Here is a 22,196-nt window from a genome sequence, read left to right on the forward strand (position 1 = left end):
ATTTACAGGAAACTAATGAATTGAGGCTTTTTGTATCTGAAATTGTTAGTGGCTTTATAACCATTGCTAAAAGGAATTTAGGTCAGTTTTTAATCCCAGAATACTTCCCTATTTCTGTTTGACCTTATCTGCAGTTTAAGAATGAGGTGCATAGCACTGCAATGCAATATGAGCTAATCTGATTATTTTTTGCAAATTACATAGTTATTAATGCCGATTGTTACATTGTAATGCTTGTACCATCTTGGGTGCCCCAAATAGTAAGTCTAGTACAATTGGGGCTGAATGTTCGCACATTGTACTGAAAGTTTAATGTGCCTTGTGTCTAGCTTGTCTGTGACTAGGTCCCATCCCACAAAAACCTTACTGCAGCACATTATACTTTAATTTCAGATATTAATTTGTACACAAACACTGGGCACAATAAGATCCACATTTCCTATCCTTCAGTGCTGTGCTGCCCAAAGGACAGAAAGTAGCGCATCCCAGAATTTGAAACAGTCGCCCACCGATGTCTTTGAAGGTGCTCATGCCTAAAAATGGGCGTTACAGTGGCACTCAGCCTTGTGCAATGTGAAAAGGTAAGCCTTTATTGGAAATTCCAATGTGCAGACAACTGCATAGGGGCCAATTGTGTAAGATGGGTGCTTTACTGTAAAGCACACACTACAGGTAAGTATATTAGGTGATATACTTTTTGATCCCTTGCCTTTGCCTGGAGTCTCTTGGGGGCAAAGTCAGATTAGGCTCTGCACCAAAATCTATGATTTGTGCAATATTCTATTCTGGGCGAGCCCCCTTAGACTATATTACCTATGGGTTGACATTAAAGGAATATTGTGTTGTGAGAGTTTGAACTTCTGGAGCAAAATAGGTTATAGTGCTTGTTTGTTGCTACCGTTTGCACTGCTTTGCACACACCGAGCACCAGCACAAGCCTTTACTAAAGCTAGGCCTAGGGGATTGTGGTTGAAAAACTTCCTATTAACATTTTTATATTTTCTAAATTTATATGAATCATATTTTGTATATCTACTGAACCAGATCCGTGTTCTAATTGGCATACATTGATATTTCATATTTGAGACGATTTTACGATCGATACAGAGCTAAACATGACACATTAATCAATTATAATTAATCTTGTTCACTAGACAAACACATTAATAATTCGGGTATCTCACTTGTTAAGAATAACTCCGTTTGCCAGATCTGAACTCTCCCTGACTATACGCAAACGGAATATAATGCAAACCATTTTTCGTTTGTTTTATAACTATGAATTAATTACGTAGATGAAAGTCGTTTTGTAACAGTAAGTGAATATTAAACAGTGAAGGTGAAGAATTTAAAAATACTAAATTGATAACAGCTGAACCCTGTTGAAACAACTTAGAGCGCACTTGAGAATCTGCTGAACTTCACGAAAAACAGCAGACATTCGCCCCTATTCCAGTTTAAATACAATTTATGATAAGATGCTAGCTATTAAAGCCAGAGGTATAATATGCAACAGAGTAAAACTGCAAGAGTTGAAAGCCTTTTTACCAAGTGTTTAGATTACATTTTTGAAACATTGCATAAGTAAACATGTGTGCATTGCCATTCTGTAAGTGTCTAGTGAGCCCGCAAATGTTATTAATACGACAGATAGATTTACGACAAAAAAGTACAAATGAACTCTTTGCTGGTGTCGTGTGAGCGCGCACAGGCCTCTGTTTGGAATCGTCCGTTTCTCTTCATGTTAGTGAGTTTGGGAGCAGGTATCTGAGGTTTGGCTGTGCTTCTATCACAGGAGGAAACACTGATCTTTAACAAAGCCAAAGTCAGAGCTCGTAACCTTGGCAGCGGCTGCTTTAGAGGGCCTTTCTCCTGCAACGGCACGCACACCTCAGATAAAGGGTGGCATTAGCAGATCTAAAGTGATCGGGTAGACGTCCCATCCCCCAGGGCAGCACTGTGTTTTTCGGCATTCTCCCCAAAAGAAAGGCTTCAAGTAGCAGTGATCACTCAGAATTCTCAATCCTGGGAAGTGAATGGTGGTTAACACAGAGGGGTCTCCAGGTGTATTCCTTTACACTATTTAGAATTAAAAACGTATTTATAAAAGAGGTGCTGAGTGAAGTTAAACTCCAGCTTTAATCATGTCTGCACTATGTGAACAGCTGAGACCCTGCGCCTGAAGGTGGGATTGCCTAAATTGCAAGAAAAGCGTTACAACAAACAAATGATGGACGGAATGCTGACAATGCATACATTCTCCCCCAGTCAAGAGATCTGGGTTAAATCCATCGTTCTTTTGCCCACTACACCACCCCAGTTTAGACATGGCCGTATGCAAATCAGTCTTGACCCTGTGCCTCATGGGAACAGTCCAGCCCGAACTGCCAAGCCATGTCTTCCCTGGACCGGAATCAAGCATCCTAGGACCGGTTTCTGGCTATCAGCCGTCATCAGCCAGGATAGCTTGACTCCAGTGGCGTAGTGAGCACGGGTCCCACGTCTGGGAATACCCATCCCACTTAGGGCGAAAAGCGTTACAACAAACAAATGATGGACGGAATGCTGACAATGCATACATTCTCCCCCAGTCAAGAGATCTGGGTTAAATCCATCGTTCTTTTGCCCACTACACCACCCCAGTTTAGACATGGCCGTATGCAAATCAGTCTTGACCCTGTGCCTCATGGGAACAGTCCAGCCCGAACTGCCAAGCCATGTCTTCCCTGGACCGGAATCAAGCATCCTAGGACCGGTTTCTGGCTATCAGCCGTCATCAGCCAGGATAGCTTGACTCCAGTGGCGTAGTGAGCACGGGTCCCACGTCTGGGAATACCCATCCCACTTAGGGCGAAAAGCGTTACAACAAACAAATGATGGACGGAATGCTGACAATGCATACATTCTCCCCCAGTCAAGAGATCTGGGTTAAATCCATCGTTCTTTTGCCCACTACACCACCCCAGTTTAGACATGGCCGTATGCAAATCAGTCTTGACCCTGTGCCTCATGGGAACAGTCCAGCCCGAACTGCCAAGCCATGTCTTCCCTGGACCGGAATCAAGCATCCTAGGACCGGTTTCTGGCTATCAGCCGTCATCAGCCAGGATAGCTTGACTCCAGTGGCGTAGTGAGCACGGGTCCCACGTCTGGGAATACCCATCCCACTTAGGGCGAAAAGCGTTACAACAAACAAATGATGGACGGAATGCTGACAATGCATACATTCTCCCCCAGTCAAGAGATCTGGGTTAAATCCATCGTTCTTTTGCCCACTACACCACCCCAGTTTAGACATGGCCGTATGCAAATCAGTCTTGACCCTGTGCCTCATGGGAACAGTCCAGCCCGAACTGCCAAGCCATGTCTTCCCTGGACCGGAATCAAGCATCCTAGGACCGGTTTCTGGCTATCAGCCGTCATCAGCCAGGATAGCTTGACTCCAGTGGCGTAGTGAGCACGGGTCCCACGTCTGGGAATACCCATCCCACTTAGGGCGAAAAGCGTTACAACAAACAAATGATGGACGGAATGCTGACAATGCATACATTCTCCCCCAGTCAAGAGATCTGGGTTAAATCCATCGTTCTTTTGCCCACTACACCACCCCAGTTTAGACATGGCCGTATGCAAATCAGTCTTGACCCTGTGCCTCATGGGAACAGTCCAGCCCGAACTGCCAAGCCAGGTCTTCCCTGGACCGGAATCAACCAGACGTGGGACCCGTGCTCACTACGCCACTGGAGTCAAGCTATCCTGGCTGATGACGGCTGATAGCCAGAAACCGGTCCTAGGATGCTTGATTCCGGTCCAGGGAAGACATGGCTTGGCAGTTCGGGCTGGACTGTTCCCATGAGGCACAGGGTCAAGACTGATTTGCATATGGCCATGTCTAAACTGGGGTGGTGTGGTGGGCAAAAGAACGATGGATTTAACCCAGATCTCTTGACTGGGGGAGAATGTATGCATTGTCAGCATTCCGTCCATCATTTGTTTGTTGTAACGTAAATTGCAAGAAAATGCATTAATTATAACATATTTGCTGAACTATCGACAACTTTCTGGTAATTTAGTATCGATATAATAACATATAATTTTAGCATCATGAACGCTTCTTTATTAATGCTCCGCTTTATACCTCCCAATTAAAATGGGTTTCTCAATACAAGTGCTTTGTTGCACTAAGCAGAGAACAAATAGTATGAATATATACATGTACACACTTGTAGCACACTGTGTGCCGCTTTTATTCAGCTAATTTTAGTTGTTTTAAAACTTGTCTTCATAATCGATTTACCGAGTGCTCACAATACATGTAGTCTGAAAGCCAGTCTATCGTATGCAAATTAACCCTCCTGAACAGTGATGTACATTTTATATTATGTGTGTAAATAACTAATGGATTGAGGAACCTCAAATCAATGCACTAGACCTTAAAAGAGGTCCTGTGTTGGATTTTTAAAAAAAAAATCTGATTGCCTTGACCAGGCTCTGGGAAATTATAAACATTGGTCTCAAAGTTAGCGCTATTTTGAGAATAGTGCATGTGCTGTAAACACAACAAGCATTGGCATAGCCAATAGGTCTCACCTTGGAGACCTTATGAGGGGCAGATGTATGAAAAGTGACGCATCGCTGCCGCACCGCAGCGATGCGTCAGAAAACTTGCGTTGTCGCAGTGATGCCGCAAGTCACACGAGATGCGCTATATCAACAAGGCGTCGGAGCGTGGCGCAACGCGGTAACCTGCGTCAGAAAAAATGACGCAGGTGCCGCAAGTCAATCCGACGCAACCACGTGAAAAGTCACGCAAGGATGCCTTACGACACGCAACGTCATTCCGAAGAGACTGCGTGAACGCACACTGCGTGAAGCGAAAAAAAATCGACCCGGAAAGCGACGCAAATCTGCTGAAACACATTACTGATAACAGAGGAGCCAAAAATGGAAGCTGAAGGTGACACCAGCACCCAGGACCCACACGCAAACCCCAGCAGCAGAAGTCCTGATGGCCAGGCTGAACCAGTGGCCAAACGCAAGCGGATGTCTAACTTCAGCCATGAAGAGAACGAAATCCTGGTGACGGAGGTCACCAACCACCAGCACCAGCTGTTTGTCAACTCCAAGCTGCCCATTTAAAAAAAAGAGGCAATCTGGCAGCGAATAGTGACAAAAATCAACTGTGTGGGACAGGCGAAGCAGACCGTGCTGGACTGCAAAAAAAGGTGGCATGACTACAAGCGGCGCACCAAAGAAAAACTTGCTGCAAACCGCAAGGCCGCACTACGAACCGGAGGAGGCAGCCCAGCACATCAGGAGTCACTTGATGACTTGGAGGAGCGGGTGGCACGAGTCATCCCAGAGGAGATAGTGAGTGGAATCTCTGGACAGGACAGTGCCGCAAAAGAAACAGAACAGCAGACAACTGGTAAGTAACAAAAAATGCACAAATGTCATGAAGGGGTCATGTTGGGCATAGCAGATTGAAATTTCACCATGCCGTAGTCGGACATCTGCATATTGTTGACCACATATTACTCCACAAGTACAATACTCCACAATGTAAGTCCCACACATATGTCAATCACACATTTCAAATGTCAGAAATGCACCACCGTGTCCATATCTGATTGAGCAGACATACTGGACATCATTTATGTAGGGACTTGCACCACCGGTATCTCACCTTTCAGAATATCCAAAGTGAAGATCTCGCAGTGCAAGGAGTACATAAAAGATGTGCACAAGGTCATGCATATGCATACTTGCGTAATGTAACCAATAAGGTGCAAACAGGTGCTACATCTTGCCTGTATGGCCTTGAGGTGTGCCAGGAGGTGTGGGCAGGTTTTGAACAGTGGATGGAGGACGTGTGCAGCGGGGTCATACAGTGAAAGTGTAGGCGTAGTGCTGTGGCCCAGGGAGTCCATGATAACCGATTAGATGTCCATAACACCTTTGGGATGTGTATCAATGATGGTATTGCTGTATGGTGGGCATGGTGAGCAAGTGACACACACAATGAGGGTTGGTCCACATCAATATGGTGGTGTGGCTGAAGTTCAATCTGTCTACTGTGGAGGAGATGTGCCCGTCAACGTCTCCAGCAATGTGGCTTGGTTTTGGCAATAGCTCTGTCTGATGCCAGATATTTCACCAAGTAGCCAATGGTGTCCTGGTCACAGGTGTTGTGCATGTGGAACCAGAGTCCCTGAAGTAGGAAAGGGGGGGGGGGGGGGGAGCCTGGTGTGCAATGACGTCTACAATGGCATTGTTGAAAGGGTGCACATGTCCCGGGTGGCCTGCAAATGAAGGGGGCAATGTGATTGTTGCCTTGCCGGGTCTGGCCGTGTTAATTTGATTAGCACCATGGTTAATGCTGGGTCATTTAAGTGTATGTCCATTGTAAGTGTTCACCTTCCTTGTAGGATATGGCAATGCCTCATCCTTGATGGATGTGGTGGACCTTGGGGGAATGAAGTAGCTGTCAATGATGTTGATGGTGATTACAGGTCCACAATGAAGGTTGGTGTATGTGTATGTGAAGCAGGTGACATATGAAGTCAACAGCAAGGTTGGGTGACATCTCTGTAGTGGGCATGTGTACTGCCAGTATGTGATCTGGTTGTGTGTAGTGTAGTTTTGCTGGGTGGCACAAGGCACTGGTGTCCTGATGTGTAACAAGGTCCGTCCTGAGATTACACTTGTGCAGGGGGCAAGATAAGCATACTGTAATACAAGATGGCAGGTGTGGTTGCGTACAGGGTGGATGTCGAGGTGGGTGGCCATGTTCCAGCAGAGGAGTGTAGACGAGGAATTGTCCGAGCTGGTGTGTGTGGTCCTGGGCCAAATGACTGCATATGATTTTAGCCATAGCTTCCCTCCCTCATGCTAGATGTACATTACAACACAGTCATCACATTTGAATGTCAATTCCAAGTAACCACAGGCTTGCATTTGCCTTCACAGGACATGTGAAATCAGTGCATTGTGATGCAACAAATGGGAGTTCCATCCATCAAAGCATATGTAAATATTTGCTTCCTGACATAGCAATGTAAGCATAGTATTCTTGAGAAAGAATTATCAATATCGGGATTCATGTTGAGAGAAAAAAGGGACAATAGTCGCTTCTCTGTGTGGTCAAAAGCTAAACAAAATGCCTTCACTGGCCAGTAAAATTGTAAATCGTGTGTTTTCTGGGGTCAAACATTGCTATCTGTGCGTCGAGTGTGGGGTCTAATTGAAAATAGGGGGCTATGGTGGACAGAAAATGAACATAGGGTGCCACTTGGGGGCAAGAAATTAATTGTTACACATTGTATTATTTGTGGCGACAAATATACAACTGGGCGACATATGGGAGCAATTCATGACAAAATTGTGTCTGTCGGGGGCAATCCATAACAATAGTGTATTGTATGCACCAAATGTGCTATCTACTGTTAGTGGGGTGGGTCTGAGATGGATCTCAGTTATCTTGCGTCATGTGTAACAAGTGTCCCTTTGAGGGTTGCAATCACTTCAGTAGTTACTGTAATTCACAACGCTATCCTAGCCAGCTCTCACCACACTGTTGTAACATGAGACCCATTGGTATGCATCATAACTGTAAGAAATTGAATAGTATGCCATGCAACAAATGACATCTTGTGTTAGTTCACAACAGGTCTGCATGCTGCACAGGGCTGCACAGCATCTGGCAGTGAGAAATTATGTAGGGGGCACTGGACAGCTGCCTGGAGATCTAATGTAGAAAATACACTGGAGGGGGCATGGATGTGGGGGTGGTTGTAAGTGTGGGCCTTACATCACATCACAAATGAAAATGTGTAACAAGGCCTGGGCATGTGTAAACTGTGCAGCTGGGACTATGAGTCTGCCTCAAGGGACAGGAACCAGCCATGCTCCCTCACCTAAGTCAATCACAGGGCTGCAATGTGGTCTTGTGATTGCTCATGCGCGCAGGGACAGTGCATTCTGACAGGGGCTTGATGGGTGGCCATGTACTTAATGCAAGCTGTAATGCTGTCTGCATTGTGAACATGGAAGTGCACATGAATGTCTGTGCCAGACTGAGAGGACAAATGACCAGACATTGTGCACTTCATTAGGCATACTACTGAGTCATGGGCCTAACTCTGATTCAAGCAGACCCAATCTCCCTCACACACAGAAAGGAAATGTAGCAACAGTACATAGATATTTGACCATCATGGTAGTTGCTTCACTGTTTAGCACCACTCAAAATCATGGACCAAAATCTCAAGATCCATAAAGGATATTCCCCCATTGGGTGTCCTGCACCCACAGGCATTACCCCTGCGCACTACCATATCATGGCCATCCTACACTACACATCACACCCTGCACTCACTTGGACATCCACACAGTGGTGATACCTGATGCACATTGATAATGTCGGTGAATCAGACAGCAGGATCCTCTGCTAGGTGGACTTACCCAGGCCTGGGTCGAGCATTTCCTGCAAAGACAGCTGGCCAAGGACACAATGACAGGGATGCTACATGCATCCCTCATGTGTGTAACTTGAGTGCCAATGATTCATACGTTAGATTCAGCTCAGGGTCAAAACCCTCCACAGCGTCGGGCCATTGACCCATCCTGTGGCCTAGGGTGCAGATATGCGTTGACCATTGGCAATATACCTTGTGTAGCTCAGTGCACTGTTGGGGCATGGTATGCAATGTCTCACACCATCGGTAGTTACCCCTGAGAACAGGTAACATTCACAAATACATGGGGGTACAGGGTGTCTTCACACACAAGTCTGAAGCATGCCACCATGCAGGCTCCAACAACAGGTACAGGTGACGACCAATGCCTCAATTACCAACAGAGCCCAGCAAATAGACAGCACCTCCGTATCCCAGGTTGACTCACTAATAGCAGGCCAGCAATGGCACCATGAGCCATGAACCCATTGTTGCCTACATGGGTTTGTATGCCATTGTGTAGTACGATTGCCCAATTAGATGTGATGCACAATGGTCGTGCCCATCCAACTGCATGTACTCAGTGGTGTATCCTCATACTTAAGCAGTTTTCCTTGCTTCCTGGATTTGCAAGGCATTTGGCGGGGTGTGTGAGAGTAGGATCTGGTCCCCCACTTTTTGCTGGTGTCACACTGTTTCCCCAACCTTAGTCTGGCTGTGTCCCTGATAATCAGGACCAATGCCTAGCTGCTTCCTCTCGTCCCCACTATATGGAATACTATGTACCTGGGGCATAGGTACCTCACAGGCCTACCAAGGTCTGAAGCATGTATTATCCCACCCCTGGGAACCATTGACAAATGGCCACACATGTAGGCTACTGCAGCCTGGCTAAGGGTGTGCTTGCACCACTTACTGTGGTATAGTCTACCTATATAACTACTATTTGACAGACGCATATAAACCTATACGCCACTCCTATGGCAGGACTTGACAATCCTGAAGGTAGAGTGCTTGGTGTTATGTGAGAGGGTGCCCAAGCGTGAGATGAGCCCCTATGCAGCTTGTGGGAATACATCCGTACGGCTGTTATGTGATACAGCCATACCATATACACTTAGGTGCATTATTACCTTGTGGGAAATGCTAACTTTGGAATGTCTGCCTCAAAACATGTTGGGTGTTAACCGCATTGGAATTCTACTCCCCTGCAAGTTCTGTCGGTGGGGGTAGCATTCCACCATTCGAGAGGGAGAGACATGTTCACACTGGCTAAACCTGGTCGGACCTCCCTGAGCCCTGGCATCATAAAAAGGATTTCCCAGACACAGACACGGGTCTGGCCTACTCCTGCTGACCAAAAGTCCTGCAGGGGATGGCTGGAAAATAGCTTTCATTTTGAGGGGAGGTGTGTCCACCTCCCCAGACAGGCAGGTGTGTAATGTATCTGAGCGGGACCACTCTCTGGTGCATTGAAGTCCTGGTCTGGGTGCACGTTTGCTGACCATGTGCATAGGCCACTTTTAAACGGTTGCAGGGTTTACCTGCCCCTGCACTTGCATGAAACAGGACAAAGGAAATGGTTGTAACCACCCCTCACTCAAAGACCACATATAGGTGGGTCATTACAGAAAGTCCATCCCCTAAAACCACTATAAGTATAGGAATCTTGTCCCTAGGACTTGAGATTACCCTTGATGAAAATAGGTCCTATATATCTCCTGTACCTTGGAATTTCTATCACAACTAGAATACAGAATAAATACCCCTTGTGGTCAAGGAGTGACTACCCAGCTTGTCAGGCACCCAAAAAGCTAATGAACGGTCTGCTTTGCTGAAGCTCCTGCCAGATGCCAAAGTCTGTGCATCACCAGAGGTGGAATTCCAGACTTCCCCAAGGCTACCCTGAGTCCACAGCAAAGCTGAGGCCCGTGGGTGATGTGAAACTGTGACCCCTGGACCCCGTCATCTTTTGCAGCAACAGCAACTTCCTGATCCTCCTCGAAGATGTGCTTTGGGCTCCCACTAGCCCCAGCCTTGAGCACCACCTGCAACAAAAGTTGCTGGCCTCCACTCCACGAGGGACCCGTGTGCCAGCTTTAAGTGCGCCTGCTTGATGCACCTTTGCAAACACTAGCCTGTTGGTTAGCAGGTGGCCACAAAGGCAAATCCTCTTCTACTTGGCCTTTCCTGGTTGCTCCAGATGTGCCCTGCCTTACCCTTGCTGGGTGAGTCCCTCAGATCTTGCAGGTCTGCACTGCAGTCCCTCCTCTAAATTCCATTGACTTGCCGTTGCCAAGGCTTGTTGGGTCCTTACTCGCCACCAAAAATGCAGCAACCAACAGACTTCGTGGGACATCTCGAATTGCGCTTGTGGACTTCAATGCCTCAAGGACATCGCGGATGAAGAGTCAAGACACACATCAACTCACATGAAGCATACCACATAAGTGGTCAGTGTTCCATCTTGTCCTAGGTCACGGGCAAGTGACCAACACTCTGTCCACTCTGCTCTCTGGTTCCTTACATCATAGAACCAGGTTTGGATCTCGCAAGACACGTCTCCTCTTCACGGCAGATGAAGTACTTAGCTGGCTCACATTGAAATGGATGCAACAAGCCAACACCAAAAGACACCTGTGCACCCTGATTCCCTGGGTGGCCAAACTCAAGTACCCTGGTGCCCATGTGTGTGCGAGCCCCAGAATTTCTGAACTCAAAAAGGCTTTGTTCAGGACTTGATTAGAAGCTCCCCTAATCTTCAAATTTACAAACACGACATTGCACATTGAAGATTATGTGAACCTGTGGTTGTGGTCTCACACTGCATACAGTCCCCATGTGTCCCATATGTCACTATGTTGGGTGGTCCCTTGGGCTCCCAGAGATTATACAGGTTGTGTCTAGTGCAGTTGTGTTTGAAATATCAATGTATTGGTATATGTATTGGAACTCCCCTAGGGCCCAAACGTGCAATAGTGATATCACTGATGATTGTTATCCTGTAACTTAAGTAGTTTCAACTCTAGGCCCATAAACAGACTAGAGGGGTGTGCGTAAACCTAAAGACATATATCTGAAACATATACCTGGTGCGTTATTCCTTCCATGTGATAATTCCAGACCTCATACACTGGTTAAAAATTCCTGCTTCACAGTCCTTCTAAAATTCCCATTAAGTCTTCTCTCCATACCTACCACTAGGATAGCTTTCAACAAAGGGTGTCTTCATACTATCATCAGAAGGTGTCTTTCGGACTGGTACAAGGTGCACAGTTCAACTAGTGGACAGCATATATCAGGCCACCGTCTCACCGGGGACCTTGGAGATTTGATGCCCTGTGAGGTACTCGGCCCAGGCTAATACATGTAGCATTATAACCAATGTTAACTTAATATCCCACATTGTAGGTTGACTCATAGGCTAAGTTACACACAGTTGATGCAAGAATAATTCGCTGAATATATTTATCATTTGGCTATAATCTTTTTACTACTTCACTAATTGCTTGCCAATGGTGTGATTAGTAATGATATCGTAACAGTATTCCTGGCAGTCTTTGAGGACAACAGCAAATCTTGCCACGTCACACTGTATTGTAAGAGCTGGAGGAACAGTGTGTCCTTAGTGGGTGATAGGCTGACACAAACACAACTCATGCTAACTAGTGTAAATCACATACGAATGTACACTTGCAGTGTTGGCCTGAAATGTCAGCTACCACTAATAGCAAGATTACAATTGTGGTGCAAGTACACAGGTCAGCATCAATGCATATCGATTAACAGCAAGACTAATGTAATAATAAGTGGTGCTTAGTCCATTCAAGTGGCTCTGAGTATGAAGAATCTGTGTGCCTAAGGACATAGATCGCTAGAATGTGCCACAAAGATCACCTTGGAAAAGACACGTGATGCCTCTCACAAAACATCTAGACAATAGAACATGCAAACACCACTAACCGATTTGCATCTTACTTTTACAGATAATGCTGCTTCCACATCACAACAGGTGGATGACAGCAATTTGTTGAACGACATTGAAGACAACCCTCTCTCCATAGACAATGGCACACTTGAGGAGCTTATTGAAACTCTGCGGTCACCTACACCACCTCCAGAGCCTGACAACCGTGGGCTTGCTGATCAAGCGGAAACCCCAGCCCCACCAGATTCTGCACCCACAAACATAAGCACAGAGTGGGAGGACACCCAGCGTGAATTTCAAAGAACTGCTGTCTCTCTACAGCGTGAGCTCCTCAATGAGGTACACGTTGGTGTGTTGAGCATGGGTGGCACACTGCAAGCAATCCTACAAAGCCTAAATCCAGAGTTGGTGAACATCAGCCCTGAGCAAGGCAGCTCAAACCAAACACCGGGGATTGCACAATCGCTGACAAACATTTCGAACATAATGAGTCAGAGGCATGTACAAGTGCCAACCCAAAGTGCCACCAGGGATATAGCCCAGCACCTCCAAAGTATTGATAACCAAATGAGAGAGATGCACCAACGTCAGGAACAATACATGTCAACACTCACAGCATTTCATGCAGAGTTGCTGACGGTGATTAAAAATCAGCAACTGATGCTGAATGCTCTAATGGTGAGATTTATGTCACCTGAACATGTGTTCCCACACACATCCACTGCCACAGCTGGTGGTAGCAGTGGGACAACATGCCCTGCACATAACCCAGAAACCAACACACACTCTGAAGACACCGAGGATGAATTTGCAACACATGTACAGAGGAAGACATCCCAATAAATTACTGTACGTCACAGTTGTCGGATGACAACCACCAACCATTCACTGCTATGAGAACAATGTCAGCCACACAAGAGTCTCCAGACAAATCTTAAAACTGTGGCACCCAACATGTTTTTGTTGTACAAAATATGAAGTAAGATACATTGTGACTAACAATGTATGAAAATAAAACCTACGTTAAAAATAAGAGATCCTGTTCACAACACCCTCAAACATGTCAAGTACTGATGTTTCCACACTTGATTGTCAAGGACAATGTGCCCTTGTGTCCGGTTGGTACCACTCAACATTACCAGTCTGTATAATGTATGATTGCTAATCCAGACACACGTGGAATAGTGCGTAAGTACAAGCTAAAGGTTTGTAAGTATGACTAATTAGATGGGAAAAGACATGCTGTCACATCTAGCAATTAGTGAATGTCACTCATCAATGTGCTGCAGCGCATCACCACAAGCCCCTCCCTAACACAGAAATCCCACACATATTCAAAGTAAAATCTGCATTCCTGTGCTCTCCCCTGTGCTGGTGATGAGCCCTCTGCCATGTTCCGGTGTATGCACCCTAGCAGCATGCCTGCATCATGGTGGGTGAATTTTTTGGGCATGAATGTACACCTCTACACACACAAATTATCCCTGAAGGCCTATATCTGAAATGAATGCATGCTGTACACTGCAGCAAAACTTCATCACTAAAACGTGGATGAAGTCAAAGCATGGTCATCAATGTGCCACTATCTGCCACACCTAGTGAGGCGTAGCATGCGGATGCATTAGCAGGAATACGATTCCTTGGAACGCTTGAATGCTGTTTCCTTACACTGTTTAGAGTTGTGAACACCAACAGTAACCCACATGGGACACAACTTTCACAAATACAGCTTATCTACAAAAGTATGGAGTGTAAACCGCAGGTTTGGATGAGGTACGTATTTTGACACTGGTCCCATGTGATCTTTGTGCTGCTTTCGACAGGGTGTCCAAACAGATCTTACTGCTAAGGTTCGAGTAGGCAGCCAAAGTGGCCATTGCAATGGACTGGTTCATATTTGGAGAGGAGCTTCCATGTTATGAATCCCCCTATCATCTCCATGCCTCACACTAATGAAGAGGGTGTGCCACAGGGCTCAGCTCTGACCCCAACACATCTTGAGGCATTTCTCCAACCATCACCTGCGCTGTCCATGTGGTGAGAGTTCACAGTAGCGGCACATGCTGATGATATGCACTTGCAAGTTACACTTTGCAATAACTGTGTGGCGGATGTTCCCAATTTCGTGATTAAATTAGCAGATGTTGCAGGGTGGATGACTGCCAAGTGCCTCTAGCTCCATGCCAGCAAGTCAGAGGTGTTGCTGGTGATGAAAGATCATAAGCTGTGGAGTGAATGCGGGTGGCCTTCTAAATTTGTGTGTGCACTCACATAAGCAGGTGCTGAAAGACCTGTGTCTGTGGAGACTCTGCTGGCATCCTCCAGGCCTAGACTAACAAAGTGGCAGGAATGTGTCTTGGTATATTAAGGGGGTTCACACTGCTGTTGGTAGTTATTGTTGTCAAGCCATACATCACTCAGGTTATTGTCCATGAATCTATTGTCCAACAAAAAATATTACTGCACCTTTCTGTAGCTGGGGACAAACAATTCTGAGATTGTGAGACTGGCCAGGGTCACAAACACAGCTGCCAGGACTCTAATAGATCCAGCTCCAAAGCCAGCCCCAGTTGTTGGCATCTTTGGCTTGCGTCAGCCAGAGTAGTGAGTACAAGCCTCTCAGATTTGCGTATAACATTCGAATCATCCCCTCCTGCCATCTTGCCCCACATGCTGTCACGATATACCACCACTTGCCAAATCAGAGCAATAGGTCAACAGCTAGTGGTTGTCGCACGGGTAAGGAGGGTGTGAGCTTTCGTGTGCAACTCCTTCACAATAGCAGCTCAAGTCTTGAACTTATTCACTACACACATTAACATCATGGAGTATACTCTGGGCTGTTGTGAGGTTCTCAAGATTCACCTCTTCACTTACATCCCGGACTCCTACTGTCACCGGCCACCTGTTGTGTTTGCTACAAGTGCTGGGAGGGACCTTTGCTGGGGAAGCTGTGTGCAACATAAGACGTCTACACAGTACAAAACTTAACAAAGTCTCCACACAGTGGATGGTTGAATCTCTGTCAAAATGGGGCTGAGAAAAGCTCTGCCAGGGTGTCACAAAAACTCACTTTCTGGCTGCAAAAGATGATTTAGAGACAGCACATCACCATTGATGATGTTGTGTCTAAAAATATTGTTGTCATGCCCCAACTAAATGGCCAGAAATTTTAACCTGGTTATTCCATACAACATCCATAAATTGTAAATACGTCTGTATACAGACACTGTGTTGTACAGTCATATGAACTAGCCACTTGTAACACAATGACCACATGAACATGGTGTAGCTATTACAACACGGAGGGATCAGATGTGTGGTGAGTACATTCTGTACATCTGTGTAAGAGAAAAGCTGTATTTCACATACATATGTCAACATCGCACCCAGCAGAGACAGAATATTGCTAGATTCTCATGCAGAGGTTGCCAGAAAACTCATGATTAGAATCCAAAACGTATGTATGTGTCAGACCACTATTGGCTACCAACAAAAGCAAAGCACAGGTGTTGCATGAACATGTACATCTAGTCAGACATGTAGCACAAACCTACATGAATGTACTAATATGATGCACTCAAACAGGAACCGGTGGTCACAGTCCATGTGCCCACCAACTCACACATACAACATATGAAATGCGGAATATCATAGAATATAGTCCAATGTATGTTAAGAAAGGTTTTATAAAATAAGAAGGGTGATCAAGAATTACATTACCTAACACACTACCATATCTTATCAACTAATCTAAAATGAAAAACCTATCTAAACTAACTAATCTTACACTAACTAACTTAACTCAATTAACCTAAGCTAAACTATGATCACGCAGACAAGTAGACATCATCCCCCACCCCCCTTAAGACATCAATGCACAATAGACATACACATACTTAAAATACACATTTACTAACTAGAATACCATACAAAAACAAAGATAAATATATATATATATATTTTTTTTCCATAAACTATTAACACACATAACATTACCCCCCCACCCCTAAAAGTATTTAAAAAAACCCTATGATGAAAAAGCTTAAAACTAAATCTACATCTAAAAATCCTCTCAACTAACTATGCCTACATATACAAAAAAAATCTACAATCAGTAACAAAATGATACTTAAAAATTCTAATATTTACAAACACAATATGTGGAAACAATATTTACATTAGCCCCTAGATGAGGCTAATCAAATGTTCAAGTCTCTGCTGGACCGTGTCCAATTTCTCTTCCAACTTATCAATTTTACTGTCCATAGAATCGAGTCTGGACATCAGGGTGTCCATTGCCTGCTCATGTATGGCCTGTCCAGCTGACGATCCAGAGGCTGCTGCTGTGGGGACAACTGAGGCGGCTGATGTTGATGGGGCCACGGGAGTGGGAGGATGCTGCTGTGCCTGCATGCCTTCCCTTGCGGCAGGGTTGGTGGTCCATGTGTTGGCAGCCCGCTGCTTGTCATACTGGCGGGAGGTCCAGCGGAAGCCCTTGGCCACAGAGAATGTGTTGGTATCGGGCCTTCCTTATGCGGAAAGCCCGCTCTTCCTCTGCATTCATGTTATCTGTATGAAAAGGTGGACATGTGTCAGTTCACCAGAACATGCCGGACATAAATTCATAGGAAATGCATGCTGTCAAGTGAATGTAAACAACATTTGGGCAAATCATCTTTTACATTTGTTGCCCACACACACCAATACAGAATTACTGATTTAGCTCGGCACATACTTGCAGTCAACTGAATGTCATGGTTGCATGTTAATCCTTGCCACACTTGACATAGTAACTAATTAATGATGAGCCATATGAATGTAAGAACCAGTCAACAGGCATCACGACATGTGATCATTTCCCCACAAAAATGACATCTGGCTAGCCTTGTATCGGTCATGGAGTCATGTGGACATGAATCTGCAATGGATGCTAGGTTCTGACAGTGTCACAGTCATGGAAGAAGAACTTCTTCCCTTGCATATTTACCACTAGCCCGTTCATTTCACACTCCAACAGAGGAATGCACTGTAGTGGCAATTTCCTTTTGGAACACAGAGATGTGCTTGCTGTCTACACACCAAGGAGACTCATAATTGATAATACTAAAATTGGATGGCATGCAGCATGCCACGTAGTACTAGCAGGGTGAAATTAACGTCAGCTTGGTGTTCACAGCATACATGCAACGAGCACTTAAATGTAGACCATGGTTTTAGTGTGCATTGTCTAATCTCCAAAACACAGAAACAAATCTACCATATCTTGCAGCTACTCAGTCATCATGACATAGGATCAAGGATGCATCACAGCATCATGGCATAAGTCTTATGTTGTCATGAATGTGAATATAACATTAGCAGACAGGATGTGCCAGACTTGTGTGTTGAAATACTTTCGTAGTGTCACCTACCGTGTGCACTAAAGCACGTCACAGCAATGTCAACATCATCCCTTATCTGTCCCATGGGGAAAAAGGGACAATCAAGTGTATAGTTCCAAGGATCACATCAGAAGGACCCATGCCTAGCTGTTGAAGTGTCTGGACTGCAGAAATGCTCACCTGCAGTCCATGCATTAATTGCTAATGCAACCATGCTGCCCAGGGTCATCCTGGCTATCGGCCATCTCATTGATTGTTCCATACACATCCAATCATCTGTGGGACACATTGTAAGTCCTGTACCAACTTTAACTGTGAAAGTGGGTCTGTGATACGTCTAGACATGAGATGAGGCTGTCAGCAAAATAATCAAATAGGAGGCTGATTCCTGTCCCACAAACAAATGGCAGTGGAAATCGAAATTCTAAAAGCCACCATAGTCTTGAAATAATCCGTGTGGAATTCCATGAGGACGAACCACGCATGGGCTGCCATCTGTTGTGTTACACGTAGGAAAAGTCAATGCATGGACACTACACCCGCTTTGGTACACATATATTGACATCATCCTGGAAACTGATTGGATTGTATAAGCCTTTTCACTGCATTATGGAAGACATGCATACTTGACACATAGCTTTGCACTTATTCTGTGCATATGGTACATAGTGTCATCTATACTCCGTTGTAGGAATATTGCATAGCTATCCAAGGTGGGTGGGTCTTCTAGCACAATGGAACCACATGAGAAATGTGATGACCGACAGATTGAATGCCAACTACATGACTCACAGACATATTGATGTGCAGATCGCAAGGCATATCCACAGGACGTTTCCATACATTACAAATTGACCTTTTCATTGACCCAGCACAAGGAGAACCGCATTCAAATACACAATATGCTATACACAGTACGCAAACACCCCATCCAACTCGTGGACACAATCCATACATCTTCCACGGATGTTGCCTTCCTGGGGGGAGACATGTTTGAAGGCCTCCTCCATGCCCGACGTTGCCATAGCCATTCTGGACGGCTACAAGAACACTGGCAGGGACCGCAACAACGGAGTAGGAGGTGGACTTGCCATTGTCAAGGTCAACCACAAAACCCTCTGGGGCTCACACATAAATGACCACACCCTCAGCACCACCAAACTCATGCACTTGAAGATCCACACATACCACAACCCCATTCTCAGAGGAACCCTCGTCTACAGAACCCCTGGACCCTGGCCTCAATTCTGTGACACCATCGCCAATTGGTTCTGCACGCATGACTACACCTCAAGAACCACAAACACAACAACTCCTCCACCCTGGTAGTCAACCTCGGACTCAGTCAGCTCGTCAAAACGCCCACCCACTCCGCCAGACGCACGCTTGACCCAGATCCTCGGCTACCTCCCATGTCACTTTCAGCCACACCACCAAACTGGACTGGCCATTGGTGCATCCACTACACCTTCAAGACAAATCACCACACCCCAACACATTCAACACATCACATGCTGCAGCCAGATCAAAGACAACAATGAACAGCTTAACAACCCCCTTGCTCAGAGCCCACATGCCAACCCAAACTACACTGACTCCGCCACATGTAACCGCAGGCTATGGATCAATGACTGCGCCAACACTCACTCCGATCACAGAACCCTCCAACAGACACATTGACAAGAAGGCTGCCTGGTTCACTGTGGACATACGGCCCTCCATACAAACATGCCAGAAAGTAAATAAAACATAGCACCCCAAACAGACACCAGACAGTATGTGGGCCACAAGAACGCGATCCTCAGACACCACCTCATCTGAACTGCTACAAGGGTCACCACCAAGGACTGCATAGACAACAGCGCCCCCAAAAACAAAGATCTTCAACATCATTAAGGTACCCTCCAACCCTGGCTCCAAGACCAATGACATCCCACAACTGCAAGACCTGTGATACTCCCTTGCCACACTCTTCCATTGCAATATTGTAGACATCCACAACAGCTACAACAACCCGTACACCTTGACAGGCACCGACACCTCAAACCCCCCGGCCACCATCCACACTGACCCCCCTGCTCACCTGGACCAATGTGAAGGACGATGACAACATCAAAATCAGGTACACCATCCACTCCATCTCACCGTCTGACACATTGGCGCATCACATGTGCAGCAAAGCTAGCCCCACCATCGCAACCCATCTCCTCAAGGCCATCAACATCTCCTTCGAGAGTGCGAGCTTCCCAGCGAATTTTGAAGCACGCCGAGATCAATGCCTCACTCCAGGAATCCAAGGTGGATGCAAGAGGCCTCAAGAACTTCCAGACCATTTCCCTGCTCCCATTCCTGCTAAAGGGCATGCAGAAGATTGCAAACAACTGACCGGCTACCTCGAGGAGTACAACATCCTGGACCTGTCACACTCCAACATCTGCAGGAATCCCAGTATTGCGAATGGCCTCATTGCCGACACCAATGGCATCTGGCACCTGATGTTCAATGGTGAAAGGGCGGCACACATCCGCCAGGACCTCTCAGCCGCCTTCAACAATGTCTGTCAACGCACCCTACGCACATGCCTCAAAAACGCAGGAATCCAAGGCAAGGCTCTGGAATGGACCACCTCCTTCCTCTCTGGCAGAAGCCAGAGCCTCCGCCTACCCTCATTCTGCTCCCAAGCCTCAAAGATCATCAGCGGCAGAACACAAAGATCATCCCTCTGCACAACATTGTTCATCATCTCCATGGGCCCGCTTGCACACGTTGCACAACTGCACCACCTCCACATCATCTCCTACGCTGACAACACACAGCTGATCCTTTCCCTCACCAAGGACAACCTCAACACCAAAACCAACATCCACAAAGGAATGACTGCCGTTGACGAGTGGATGACGAACAGCTGACTGAAGCCGAACTCAGCCAAGACGGAGGTCCTCTTCTTTGGATCCACCTCCTCAGCCAGGGACGACTCCTGGTGGACTACTACACTGAGAGCAGCACCGGCAGCCACCAACCATGCAAGCAACCTGGGGGGTCAACCTCGAATCACTCACCATGACCAGGCAGGTCAACGTCGTCTCATCCTCCAGCTACAACACCTTCCGCATGCTCAGCAAGATCTACAAGTGGATCCCCACTGCAACAAGAAGCTTCACCCTGGCCCTCGTCAGCATCAGGCTGCACCATTGACACGCAGACAATGTGGGAGCCACTGCCAAACTCCGTAAACGTCCGCAACACATACAGAACGCTTCTGCACACCTTGTGCTCGACATCTCTTGCCACAGCCACATCACACCCCATCTGGGATCCCTGCATTGGCTCACCGTCAACAAGAGGATCGCCTGCAAGCTTCTCACCCATGCACACAAAGCACTCCCCCACACCGGTCAAACATACCTCAACAGGATACTCACAGTCTACAACCAGAATTGCCAGGGCCCTTTCAGTGACCTTGCCACTGTCCCCCCACATCCAAAGACCTACCAGCGGCGGGAGTTTGTACTGCCAACATGCCGCAAAGACCTGGAACACCCTCCTACAGCTGAGCATGGTCCTCCTTACCTTCATGAGGGTACTCAAGACCAGGCTGTTCGAGCAGTAGCAGCACACCTCCCCCCGCGCATTGAGTCCCTCACGTGTGAGTAGAGCAATTTACAAAAGTAATTAATGATTGATTCATAAGTCAGAGTGCCATTCTTATGGCTCATCTATATACAAATGATTTGGGGCTAGGGATGTTGATGGTAATTGCACTGACAATGTTTCCATAGCATGATACATTGGCTAATTAATGCAAGGATGACATTAAACTGCCACTACAATATACTTGAACTTGTCCAAATTGTTCACTGACGTGAAGGATCAAATGTCAATCTTTTGGATGAGCGCACACTTATATGACACATGAATCAGTGATTTGCGGTACGCGTGCACTGTTGCTAATGTTCCAGCAGGCCATATATGTAGTAAGTATGGAGTGGCCTAGACCGTGAAGGTTGACTAGGAGTGCAACCTGATAGGATGTGTGAATTGTATCCTTGGACCTATTCGGTTACGTGTGCGTATTTTCAGAATCATGGCTGGCTTAGAAAATGTGGAAATGAAGAAGATGTTATCAAAGAATCAAGGTGAACATAGCAAAACTTCTTGCCACGTAGTGTGTTAAAGAATATGATCTTTGTACATTTGTCCATGTATGTGTTAGCGTAGGATGGTGCTCCCAGGAATTTTTATTTATTTATCATCAATTTATAGGGCGCAACAGCTACCCAAAAAGGGTTTCCCGGCGCCTTGTCACAGCTAGATTGAGGGCAGAAAGAGGGAGGTGGCTGTTGAGTAGATTATTTTTCAAACAGCCAGGTCTTGACAAGCTTTCTGAACCTAAGATAGTTTCCTTCCTTTCGGATACAGGGGGGGAGT

General features: G+C 46.1%; 1 protein-coding gene across 1 annotated transcript in view; it reads right to left on the reverse strand.

The window, feature by feature from the left end:
- Positions 1-16,448: 16,448 nt before the first annotated feature.
- The window catches only part of LOC146811922 (uncharacterized), a 232,925-nt gene continuing 227,177 nt past the window's right edge, over positions 16,449-22,196 (reverse strand). The window contains exon 9 of the mRNA XM_085614542.1: positions 16,449-16,956. Coding sequence (XP_085470668.1) covers positions 16,853-16,956 — 104 coding nt within the window. The 3' untranslated portion in view covers positions 16,449-16,852. The remainder of the gene's footprint in view (positions 16,957-22,196) is intronic.

The sequence above is a fragment of the Triturus cristatus genome, chromosome 7, assembly GCF_964204655.1.
Source record: "Triturus cristatus chromosome 7, aTriCri1.1, whole genome shotgun sequence".
In the NCBI taxonomy this organism is placed as follows: domain Eukaryota; kingdom Metazoa; phylum Chordata; class Amphibia; order Caudata; family Salamandridae; genus Triturus; species Triturus cristatus.